Here is a 12690-nt window from a genome sequence, read left to right on the forward strand (position 1 = left end):
AATCACAGTTGATTATTACTTCACACACGCCGATAAAGATTTGTTACAATGCTAACACCAGTGGTTGCACTCCCGTGCTATCTCCCCGCGTGTATATTGCTTATTTCGATCTGTTCGCGCTTCTCCCCCAGACAGCAACACTCAGTGACCACTACACCGCAATTCTTGGGAAGGTTTGCGATTGTTAGAGATCCTTCTGAGATAACCCGCGAAACAAATAGGAAAGTACATTTGAGACCTTAAGCGAGCTTCAAGGATAAGACTTGAACGTTCGATGCCGCATGCATAAATGCATTAACCTTTTGATCCCGGCCGTGGCCGTCGTATTTGCCGAAGACAAAATTGTAGAGCCCCGTGCACAGCGCGATGTCAGTGCACGTTTGTAGCAGAGTGACACCTCATTGTATAAGCGCCTTAAATGGCAACAATACCAACACTAATGCCCTACTGATCAAGAAGTTATGCTAAATGTGTCACAAGACGTGCGCCTTAAGCTTCACATCGGCGACATGATCATGAATAAAATTTTTCACCGGTAATCAAGCTAGCTGGTGCTAAAAAAGAACGCGTAATAAAATGCTTCTTGTCAATTTCTGTTTTATTTATTGAAAAAGACTTGCCTGGAGTTACTACGGGGAATGGCGCGAGTAGTTCAGAATTTCAGTTTTCGGGTGGTTAGGCTGGATAGGTAGTGCCATCAAGCGGGGCCTATTTGAACTAAGCAAGCACAGCCATGAAGTTCGTGATTGCAAACAACTTGTTCAAGGGCTGTTGCTAATGCACTGTGGCTCCCACTACTTTCGCTCTGACTAGTGTCAGCGGCCGCGTAGTAGAGCAGGCAACGTCAGCCAGGGAAATAGTGACGTTCAAAAGACCGCTTTCACGCGGTTGATTTGAAGTACGGTAAAGCAATTCAGACCAATGAAACGTGATTTCCAAATAAGCACTTCCGTTCACAGAAATAGCTCTACTATATTTCCGGACCGTTACTTCAACAATGCACATCAGCTTAATATTTGTCTTAGTGTGCCTTTCATTACCACCTTATGGTCGAAATTTCTGGAGTGATTTACTACGACGTCTCTCAAAATATTCTAGTCTTGGGACGCAAAACTCCACATAATATGAAATGCTATAACAGCCCATAAGATCAGCACAAAACAAAATGGATGAAGATGGCAGCACAACGTAAGACCGCTTGGTCAGACTGATACAAGCGAATCGAAGGTGGTTAAGGTCAGGAGAACGTAGAGGAACTTTCTGTCCGCATTGCCTCCCCGCCGCCGTTACGTAACGGTTTACAAACAGCAGATACACGTACGCAGCACTGACCCGAACGAGAGTATATGTACTGCAAGATTTCCCGCACAGTGAAAGTGCGTGACTGCAGAACGGACACAGGCTTGTCCAGAAGAAAGTTGAGCCCGCCTGGGAAGATGTGGTCCTGCAGGTTGGCACCCACACCGGGCAGATCCAGAACCAAGGGCACCTGGGCACGCAACATACAGTGTCGAGACAGTGTAAACACAGAATGAAATGGTTGAATGTCGCACAGAATGACCACTTAAAAATAAGGGTTGGCATATTCACTAACTAAATACTAACCCTTCACTTGTCACATAAAGCACTAGCCTCTTAGTGAAGAAAAGTAGTAAAATGCGGGTTAGCGAAAAAACTACCTAGTTAGTAGGTGAATAGTGCTGACTTAAGTGGTTAGTCTATTACTAAATTGTTCGTAACCCCCCCAAATAGAGGTTGACGCCTATTTTGATAAATGTTCGTGTGCGTTGCCATATGAAATGGTTGTATACAAAATTATAGGATAAAAAACTGATTAACATGACCCTCGTAAATAATAATGGCTTCTAACTACGTCATGAAACTGCGCTGAGTGCGCATCACGGCAACATACTTAGAGAATCAACGACATGATCAAATCAAATTCTCACATGATCATAAATATGCGAGTCTCGTATGCTTATATTGACCAATATTAGCACATTATAGGCTCATACGAGTTCCTATACTCGTATGATATATGTCGTATGAATGGATCATGAGAACAGGCATGCAACCGCATGCACAAGTAAATATTCAAGATTTGTACATAGCAGATTTCTACTGTAAAGCAGCTTGAAGGTTATATATACCCCTGATTTCGAATCGCACACCGCGTACTGGTTAGCAATCACAAAATTTATCAGAGAATCGTGTTTTTCTACGCATCATCATGTCCCTTTGTTTTCGCTTATATATGTGTCACGACGTACCACGAGACTTCTATTCCAGAATAACCAATAAAATTAGAGCTTGCCTCATATTTGCTTACGATGTCACCATTACGGCAAAATTTACTGCGGCATCTACGAAAGATCTGGCAACGTAAGTGGCTTAGTAGTTGCTTGGTTAAAAAAAATGACAGCATATCCGTGGAGTGAATGATGGAGAGTGGGGCGAAGCATTCGTCCGTCCATTCGTTCTTGCTTCCGTCCGTCCATGCGTCCGTCTGTATGACCGTCCATGCATCCATCCGCCCGTCCGTGCGTGCGTCTATTCGTGCGTCCGTCCATGCATCCGTCCCTGCGTCCGTTCATGCGTCCATCCATGCATCTGTCTGTGTCCGTTCGTTCATCTCTTCAACACTCCAAGTGCCACCATCTCGCATCTTTTCATCAAGTAATATGATATAATTATATACTAGTTATATAACAATTATAAACTATAACTGTCTAAAAGTGTGTTACCGAAAGATGTATGAAACTGCAGCTTGCAATGATGCTTTGTGATGTGTGCTGCTAGGTTTCGGTTTGATAATGAGTCATTAGGTTCCTATTTTCTATAGTTATTTCGCAATGTCACAAGGGCACGCCTTCTAATTCTTATATAAATAGCGCAACATACCCGAGGGATCTGGCAGGCTACATGAACGCGAACACGTGTGCGTGCACGTTATTATTGTGCTCAATAAACCCTTAGTTGTGAAACTACGGTGTATGTGTGTTTGCCATGCGCGTTGTATTTTACACTACACAAGTCAATTTAAGCCGACAAAAACCTCCTAAATTTTAGCATGATATTTTTAGGTGGTTTTCAGTCACAGAAAATATACCAATTTGGGTCGCAGTAGCACTTGTGGTCAAGTTTGTGTGTAATGTTCTCGGAAAATATAAGATGGTATTATCTCCAGGCACTGTAAATTTAGCGTCGTCATTGTTTCAATCGCACCTTTGCTAATTATAACAAGAAAAGTTTCCAAAACGCTTCCTCGGGGTTCGCCACATTTACACCCTTTTTGGACGAACCATTTCATCTTTCAAAATAGACTCTCAATTGAACTATGTAAATTAGATGGCTACGGAGAACTTCTTACATCCCAAATACAACAAAGCCTTAAATTATCGCTTTGTAAACGAATCATGTAGCTGGCCTAGCTATGTGTTTCGGGGAAATCTGTAAAATAAACTGTGTGCTAATTTCTCATTCTCACTGTAATTGTCCACTAGTACAGCAAGAGCTTGATCTGACACACACTAGTTCGAAAAATTAGTTCACTTACTCGGTCGTGTCTCTAGCCCGGAAGCGCATGTATTGTTTAATGGCACCAGAACTCTCGTTGGTGTAGTGAACTTTGTACAAAGCCTGGTTAAATAAGGCGTTCCTCGGAGCAAACCGAGCGAGAAGCAAGCGAATTCGTGACGAAAACATAGGAAAACAAGTTTTGCGGACAGCCGAAATCGGCACTGCTTTTAGAAAGCCGTGGTCACCATCCACAATCGCATTGATGGAGCGTCACAAGGTACGTTATCAGAAAACACTTCGGATTGAAACACAGGGGTCTCGAATCACGTTGATTGTGAGTGAACTCCCAAATTACAATTACTGTGGCTTTGCAGAGTTCTTATGCAGCAGCAACAGCAAAAAAGCAACTTCACAGGTGCACTGGTACGAAGCCTGAAAAAATCACCGACCTAGGCAGCCTTTGTATTTTCTCCCTGTCTGTTTTTCTGTTTTCACGTTTTTTCTCTTGTCTTTCTCTATTTCTTCATCTCTATTTCTCTTCCTTGATCTCTATTTTACTTCCTACTTTTTCTATTTCTCTCTCTCATTCGCACTTGCTTAAATGCTGACACGGCATTCCATTCTCCCATGAGGGATAGGGCACGGGAAATTGCAGAAGTGCATCCCATTCACGAAGCCAGAAATTCTTACGTCGCGAAACCCTCGGTCACGCTACTTGCCACAAATTTGGACTTCTCAAAAGCGTCCTTGAACTATTTTTTTCTTTATTCAGAGCTTTTTAGTGCGTGTTCACTTAAACATATATTTGTTTTTTTAATAAATTCTGAGTTCATAGTTGGCGCCTTGTCCGCGTTACATTCTCTTTTGTTATTCTTTTGCGCACTGTCTCACTATGATTATTCTCTCCTAATCACAAGAAGAAGTTTGTGTTTCGTAAAATTGTCTGCGTGATATGCAATCTCGCAAATCTGCATGAACATATTGCGTTAAAGTTTCGTGTGCACAATAAACGGTGCATTACTGTGGTAAAGTTTGTTGACACATCGGAACAGTCTCTTTCGGAGCGTAATAAAAGGAATGATTCCCGGCGATCAGTCTGGCGCAAGCTTTTATTGCAATTGGAGATATGAATCCAATGTGCCTTTAATAAATATTTTCAGCTGTGATATATCCATTTTGAGCCGCTTATTCGCATGTACAGCTCTCTCAGTGTACTGTTTGCGGATAGGGAGAAATAAGCAGGATTAGAAACAGATGAAACACTTCGCAGGTGGACAAGCTCCGTAGTCTAGAGAAGTGTGAACTATCTTCTCACTAAGGTCGAACAAGTCATGGGGCTAACGTCAAAGCTGGGTTTCCCTCTGTGCTTTAGTCGACTGCCGTATACCGTTAGCATTGTTGCAAGCCACGACGATTTTTTTCTTCCTACTATCGTACAAGTGAGGCGACGCTGGTAAATTGGAGATGAAAGTGCAATTCATTGTTAGCTCTCCCGACTCGGGCCCCTTCAAATACCTTACTACCCTGCGTTGACTCATGGCAGCTAAGATATAGAGCAGCCTCGATTGAATTCGTTTTCTAAGAAACAATGATTTTTAAGGCGGGAACAGCACGGGATTGGTCCACGAAACGTGTACTATTTGGTTTCCGCCTGCAGCTGCGCCACCTGTTATGTAAACTTCAGTTCAAGCAAACCCCAATAAAGGCATGGCAGATTGGTATAACGTTCTAGAGCCCCTTCTGAGCGGTAGCTTTCTCTGCTATGTCCGAGTGCATGGCACCAAAGCGTTGCATAAACGGCAAAGGCAGAAAGTGTACAGTTCATGGAAGCGACACACGGAAAAAAACCTTCTGAGCAGCAAACTGAGAAAATAATGTTACGAAATATTATATATAATTACGTAGCTGCTACACTGAATGAAAACTTTCCCTCAGTTTGTTTCTCATTTCGGCAGCCAACACATACCACTGCTGAAACTGGGGGGGCTCAGCATTTTTACTACTCTCAGTGGAGAGGCCAGTGCCTCCTTGTTCCCCCCCCCCCCTTCCGCGAAATTCGCCTTTGCAGGTGATCTCGAAATACAGCCAAACAAGCCACCGTCAGACCACCGCCTACCACCGCCGCGTCTCGAGAAGGCCATCGCCGATAAGCTGGCCGTTTATGTCGATGTTTAGCAGATAACATGGAATGCCATTCTCACATACGTGACCTTTGCAGACAAGACAGCCAGACAAGAAATGACGCAGATGACGCCATACATCTTGGTACGAACTACAGTGACGATGCTCGGGATGAAGAAAACAGACGTGGCTGCCTACCTTCAGTGCCCTGAAGAAGCCCGACAACTCGCCCGCCTCGGATCAAGAACCAACAGGCGACAGACAGCCGCTGTTACAATCTTCGAGAACATTTCATGGAATACCAGCCCGTTTACCGTGATTGGGTGTTGACGCTGATACGCCGACATAGACTCGGTGAAAAGCTTCTGCGGCGGTACTTCAGACCGTGCAGGGTATACTCGTCTCGGTACACTCGATTACAAGGTTGTCCCCGACGGCATCACGAACTCTCAATGGCGTTGTTCATGAACTGAAGTCATCCATGTCATGTGCCTTAATGCCCAACCGCATGTACGCGATTTTCTAGTGCCAGCGACAAGCGGCAGCGATGAGAGACATGATTTGCTGTCGTGGAGGCACATTTGTAGCCGTCGCTTGTCACGTCGCCCGTTTCTGGAAAACAAGAAAAATGTGGCTTGGCGCCAGGAAGCCAGCTTGGCGACTTCCGGCATTATGGCTCCATCCCTGGTCCTAGCTTCGATTGCAATTCGCTCGCGATGCTTGTTATCTATGCGCACTTCAATAAATGCAAGGTATAAGCTTCCTTTTAAATGCTAAGCATTTCTTAGTGAACTTCGACGACTTTGAGCGTATCCATCCATCTATCCATTCATCCATTCATCTAGCCACCTACGACTTTTAGCTCTCCTGGCCGTTTCGACAATGGTATCAAAATCAAACTTGGTATTGCATAACATGACTGTATGAATAACATACTTGACTAGTCATAACTTGAAAATCATGATATGTGTGTCATAAATGTCATGATTTACATTTTATGATCCGGCAGCTCTTGCGGTGGTTTCGCTCACATGGCATGTAGCAAAACATTTATGGTATGACATGATTGCGTGGCGTACAAAAGCGACAAACCTCAACATAAAAATCATGACATGCGTGTCATGTAACATCATGACAACATGCCACACTCAGGATGCGCTCGCGGCCGTTTCGCTAGCTTCACATAGGCCAAATTTGGTATTACGTGACGTCAATGGATGACGAAGGTATGTGGCTGGTGCAATCATAATAATCATGAGATGCCTGTCAAGTGAAAACATAACTGCATGCGCCAGTCAAGGCGCCAATACACTTCGACTTTACCCAGAGCGTGCGCGCCGGCGTTCTTTTCGTCGCATCACGCCGGCGTTGCCATGCCAGGCACTCGTCCTGCCATATACTCGCCGACGCGCGCCGCACTGCGTTGGTTTGACGCATGAGTGTTTCAACGCGTCCGACGTCCCTTTTTAACGAGATGAGATATACAAAGTGGTGTCTGGGTAACGCATCAGTCTGAAATGCAGCATGTCGCATTTCGCGCTGGTTGCCGTCGCACCGCGCCCACGGACGCTTGTTGCGCCGGTCGCGCCTGGTGTCAGACTATTGGTTGCTCGCGATTTCCTAACCTAGTGTCACTGTGCCCAGCGTGCGCGTGCGTCAACGCTACATTAGAGTATATTGGGCCCTTCATGATGCGCTCGCGGCCGTTTGCTAACTCCACATATACCAAATTTGGTGTTAGGCTGCTGACCCGCAGGTCGCGGGTTCGATTCCCGGCTGCGGCGGCTGCATTTCCGATGGAGGCAGAAATGTTGTAGGCCCGTGTACTCACATTTGGGTGCACAAACCCCAGGTGGTCGAAACACGAACCACCCAGGTGGTCGAAACACGATTTGGGTGCACGAACCCCAGGTGCAAAACCCCAGGTGGTCGAAATTTCCGGAGCCCTCCACTACGGCGTCTCTCATAATCAAATGATGGTTTTGGGACGTTAAACTACACAAATCAATCAATCAACCAAGTTTGGTGTTACGTGACGTTAATGGATGACGAAAGTATATGACTGGTGCAAGCCTGATAATGCTGAAAAGCGTGTCGTTTGAGAAAATCACAACATACCACGCTATTAGCGTGCTGGCGGCTGTTTTGGTAGCTCCACATATACAAGTTTGGTATCACGTGACGTGAATAGATGACAAAGGTAGATGACACATCCAAACATGAGAATCATGACGCGTAAATCACGTACAGAATCATTTACCTCCCCCTCGTAACACTGTGCTGATTTTAAAGTGACATATCAACCTTCCTCTTTCGTGCTTCACATATCATCGATTCTTAATGCACGTGGGATCTGCCTTTTTTACATTCTTATCTCAAACGAAGTGTGTAAGAGCGGCCGTATTTTGTCGTAAATCTTGTTATCTAAGATTTGTTCTGATGTTTCGACAATAGCTTGAGATAATTTCGTCGCTTGCTGCAATGCTAATTCGTCCTGCGAAGTGCGTTGTAGCGTACGATTCTAGGCACGCTGTCGGGATGAAACCATATATAGCGAAAAAAAAAGAAGGTCATGAAATTCTTTTGCGGCTTCCTTCTTCCACACTAGACAGCAATATATTTGACATATTGTCATCAAGCTGCAACATTAAAATTATTTTTGAAGTTTATGGGTATGTACACGATAGTTTCAGTCTACCAACACTGAAACTTAAGGCTGGTGCACACCGGCGACTATCAGCGGTCGCGCGACCATTTGCGACCGGTGACCAAAAAGCGACTGATGTTCGCACCGGCAAAGTCTGCTACGAGCTATCGGAAGTTGCAAAACCGGAGAATCACGTCCAGATCTCGTTATCAGCGAGAACTCCGGAGACTGGCGCCGATAAGCAGACTGCCGCTGGACCAAAAGATAACTTGCCGTGGGCAGAGACCAAACCTGCGACCTTTGAATACCTCATCCAATGCTCTACCAACTGAGCTACCATGGTGGCTATCCCACAGTTCACGAGGCTGCTTCAGTCAATTTCCATTAATTGGGTGGAAAGATAGCAGCCCAATTTATGACTGCATGCCACACTCGTGATGCGTGACATGTGAGAACATGACTGCATGCCACACTTATTATGCGCTCGCAGCCGTTTCGCTACTTGACATGTGCCAAATTTGGTATTACGTCACGTTAGTGGATGATGAAGGTATGTGATTGGCGCCAACATGATAGTCATGAGATGCGTGTCATGTAAGAACATGACTACATGCCCTACTCAAGGCGCCAATACACTGCGATGTCACCTGGCGCACGTGCGCACCGGCATTCGTTTGGTCGCGTCACATCGGCGACGCACTGCCAGGCGCAGATGTGCCTGGCATATACTCGTAGGCGCGTGCCGTGCTGCGTTGCTTTGACGCGTGCGCTTTTGAGCGCACCGGCGTCCCTCCGTCACGAAGAGAGGCAGACACGGTGCATTTTGGGTAACGTCATCGGTGTGAAATGAATGTCACATTTCGCGCTGGTTGGTGCCGGGCCGTGCCGACATACGCTGGCCGCGCCGGTTGCGTCTGGTGTCAAATTATAGAGTGCTCCAGTTTTGCGAGAGTAGTGTCACAGCGCCCAGCGCGCGCGCGCGTGAACGTTACGTCAGGGAATTGTGGGCCCTTCATGATGCACTAGCCACGGATTTTCTAGCTTCACATATATTGTAATTTTGGTGGTATGTGACGTGAATGAATGACGAAGGTATATGACTGGTGCAAAGATGATAATCATGACGTGCGTGTCATGTGAGAACATAACATACACCATGCTAGTGATGCGCTCGCGGCCGTTTCGCTAGCTCCACATATATTAAATTTGGTATCAGGGGAGGTGAATAGATGACAAAAGTAATTATGACACGTCCTAACATGATAATCATGGCATGGAAGTTATGTACGGCATAATTTAACTCCGCTTCATAACAGTGTGCTGATTTTGAAGTGACATAACAGTCATTCGGGCTTCGCATATCATCGATTCCCACTATACGCGGGATCTGCAATTTTTTTCTTGTTTCTGTCTGAAAAACACCGTCGTTTGCAAGTTTTTTTTCTAAGGTAAGCGCTTGTATTTCGAAGGCGATATTTGGCAGGCAGCACTACGTCTAGCTATACTACCTATACATTGACGTTTTGCGGAGTGCCAAGTTTTCTTGCAGTTGGCTTTTAACTGTGACGCATTCCCACTGTGGGGATACCCACTGCCAATGAACCGTCGGAGCTGTTTCATGATAGTTTGATAAACGCGGAAACACCTCTAAAATGGCAGGGTCAGAGAAAACACCGTCCTTCGAAACCACGTGGTCCAGCATAGTAAACTTTCGTGCGGCGAAGGGGCACTTCTCTAAGTTCAGTTGCAGTCTCGCAGTGGAGATACAAGCGAGAACTTGCTTGAGCTGGGTTAAAATGGTTGAGTAATCGGTGAAAAAGATTTCTGTTGTCTTTATACCACAAATATTCCACTGCAGGCCTCGGAAGATAGTGCCCATCATTCGCTTGAAATTAGGAGGTGCATTGCCGAGGCCGCAGGACATGACTTAGCCCTTCGGGCGTGGGGAAAGGTGTGTAATCGCAATCGGCTTCCGCCATGTATACCTGCCAAGAAACAAAAGAATTCGGCTCCCTGCAGGCAGTCCAGGGCATTGTCGACGTGTGGCAGAGGATACACATTTTCCGCGAGCTTCGTTTGAGACCCTCGTAATACGCGAACTACATTTTGCTTCACCGGCAGAACTGAACAGGCCCAAGGACCGCGAGACAGTTGGATCATGCCACGTATGAGCATGTCAAAAACCTGTTCACTGACGCCACGTTTGGCACCGGACACACGGTATGGACGCTGTCGCAACGGTGTCTGTTGACTGGTATCAATAAAGTGAAAAAAAACTGCAGATGCTCGACCTAAGGACGCCTGTTTGTGGTTGAAGGAAGCTCGAAAATGCTGGGGGAGGGGGGGATCGATCAGCTGTTCAGGCTGCATAGGCGTTAGGTGTGATTCGATGGATTTGCGGAATACGTCCATACTAACTGTGGTGTCAGTCGCAGCAGTAATGGCACAAGTTGATATTGATGCTTCGTCGGGAAGCATTATTGGGTCTTCTAAAATACAATCTAAGATCTCAAGGCTCCCGAGACACTCGCTGCGTAGGACATACGGGCGGGCAGAGACATTGCAAGTGTAAAGTGCCGCGGAACTACTTGAAAAGTTGATGGCAAACAGGAAGACGAAGGTTTGGTGACGCGTACCAACTATAGATTGTTGAAACAGCAGAGCCGACTTAGCCGCTGCACGTGAAAACACAGCAGCTAGGACGGCAGACAAAAGCGTGATGTGGACGCCAGCTGCTGTAAACACTTTAGGGGGACTGCTGTCGTAGAGTTTAGGGCACAAGGTCAACCATGTCAGTTCAGCACGAGCACAGTCGACGAAAGCCTGATCGGTAGAAAAGATATCCCGTCTATAGTATGACGTCGTTGGATGAGCGGGGAAGAACGGCAAACTTTATGGCAAACCAAACATCTTGTGTAACAATACGAGCTGTGCCGTGAGCAGTAGCTGTATTGCAATTCGAGGTCGCAGTACGTAAAGCAAGACTTGTAAGCGGCGTTGTGACCTTTCTGAAATTGTGACCGTTTTCCTGTAATGACAGAGATGACGGCGCCTGTGTCGACAAGCCCACGTGCGGGGACGCTAATTTGCAAATCAATTTTGTAGGGTGGATAAAGAGGAGGTCTTGAAGACTTCGATGACAACGCAGTCCTAGCCTCAAGAGCTACGGCAGCAAGTTTTCCTCTCGTGCAAGGCTACGGCGTCGTTGCATCGGGGAGACTGATCGGCGACAGGGTGTACACGACCGGTTCGTATCCCAGCTGCGGCGGCTACATTTCTGATGGAGGCGGAAATGTTGTAGGCCCGTGTCCTCAGATTTGGGTGCACGTTAAAGAACCCCAGGTGGTCGAACTTTCCGGAGCCCTCCACTACGGCGTTCCTCATAATCATATGGTGGTTTTGGGACGTTAAACCCCACATATCAATCAATGAAGGGTGTACACGACCAGCGGGAGTCGAAATGGCGTCGTAGGAAAAACTAGTCAGTGAGAGAAGACGGTTGTTGAGGATGTTGGGCACGTTGATAGTTTAAGGAATTCTCACCGTCCTGAGAATTGAAGCTGCAGCAGCGACAGTAACGTGCTGTATGTCCCGAAACCCGCACGCACGACGTATGAACCGATTGCCGAAGGTACGCCATGGGCTAAGGATGGATGGTCCGGTGGGTGAAATAGGATCGGGTACGGTGCATGCGGGTGGCGTTGTCATGTAAAAGGAGCCCGTGGCATGATAGGTGCCAGAAACGGGAGGGGCTGCAGGTCTAGAAGCGACAGCAGCCTGCATCATCGGTGCAGTTACAGGTGGCGACGGTGGCAGTGCCTGCGCGACTTGTTTAAATTACATGGTGTAAACGTGGGTCTTGTTATACGACTGGCTCCGGGGCTTGGCGATGAGGGAATGCGTGTGATCAGGATTGACACCATTCACAAGAGCGGAAACTAAGCTGTATCTTCCGCTGCGCGGCGCGTCGAGACACGCTGCTTTTGCAACTCGTACGACTGAGAGAGGGATAACGTCAGCGACAGCGTGAGGATTCTTTGCGACGAGCATGCGGAATGTTTTGCCATCAACTCCTTTCATGATGTGCTTGATTTTGTCGATTTAAGCCAGGGATGGGAGGACGTGTCTGCAGGGGGACAGGATATCTTCAATATCACTTGCAGCGGTCTTTTTTCTGCGCTGGATTTGACTTCGCAGACACTGTTCCGTGCGAAGCCAGTGCATGTCAGGACGACGGAAGACCTTGGTGATGGTTGTCCTGAATGTCGAGCAGTTATATCAAATTAATGATTCCTAATAGTTGTGGCAGTTGAACATCCCGACACCAACTTATAGTAAGAAGGACGCTGTAGTTCAGGGATCTACAACTTTTATGTTGGTGATGATATTTGGTTTTTTGTGGC

The 12690-nt window shown here is 46.5% G+C and overlaps 1 protein-coding gene across 1 annotated transcript in view; it reads right to left on the reverse strand.

The window, feature by feature from the left end:
• The window catches only part of LOC119163045 (glucose dehydrogenase [FAD, quinone]), a 242022-nt gene that overhangs the window by 76586 nt on the left and 152746 nt on the right, over nt 1-12690 (reverse strand). Inside the window, exon 7 of the mRNA XM_037414980.2 lies at nt 1333-1489. Coding sequence (XP_037270877.2) covers nt 1333-1489 — 157 coding nt within the window. The remainder of the gene's footprint in view (nt 1-1332; nt 1490-12690) is intronic.

The sequence above is a fragment of the Rhipicephalus microplus genome, chromosome 9 (genome assembly GCF_043290135.1).
Source record: "Rhipicephalus microplus isolate Deutch F79 chromosome 9, USDA_Rmic, whole genome shotgun sequence".
Classification (NCBI taxonomy): domain Eukaryota; kingdom Metazoa; phylum Arthropoda; class Arachnida; order Ixodida; family Ixodidae; genus Rhipicephalus; species Rhipicephalus microplus.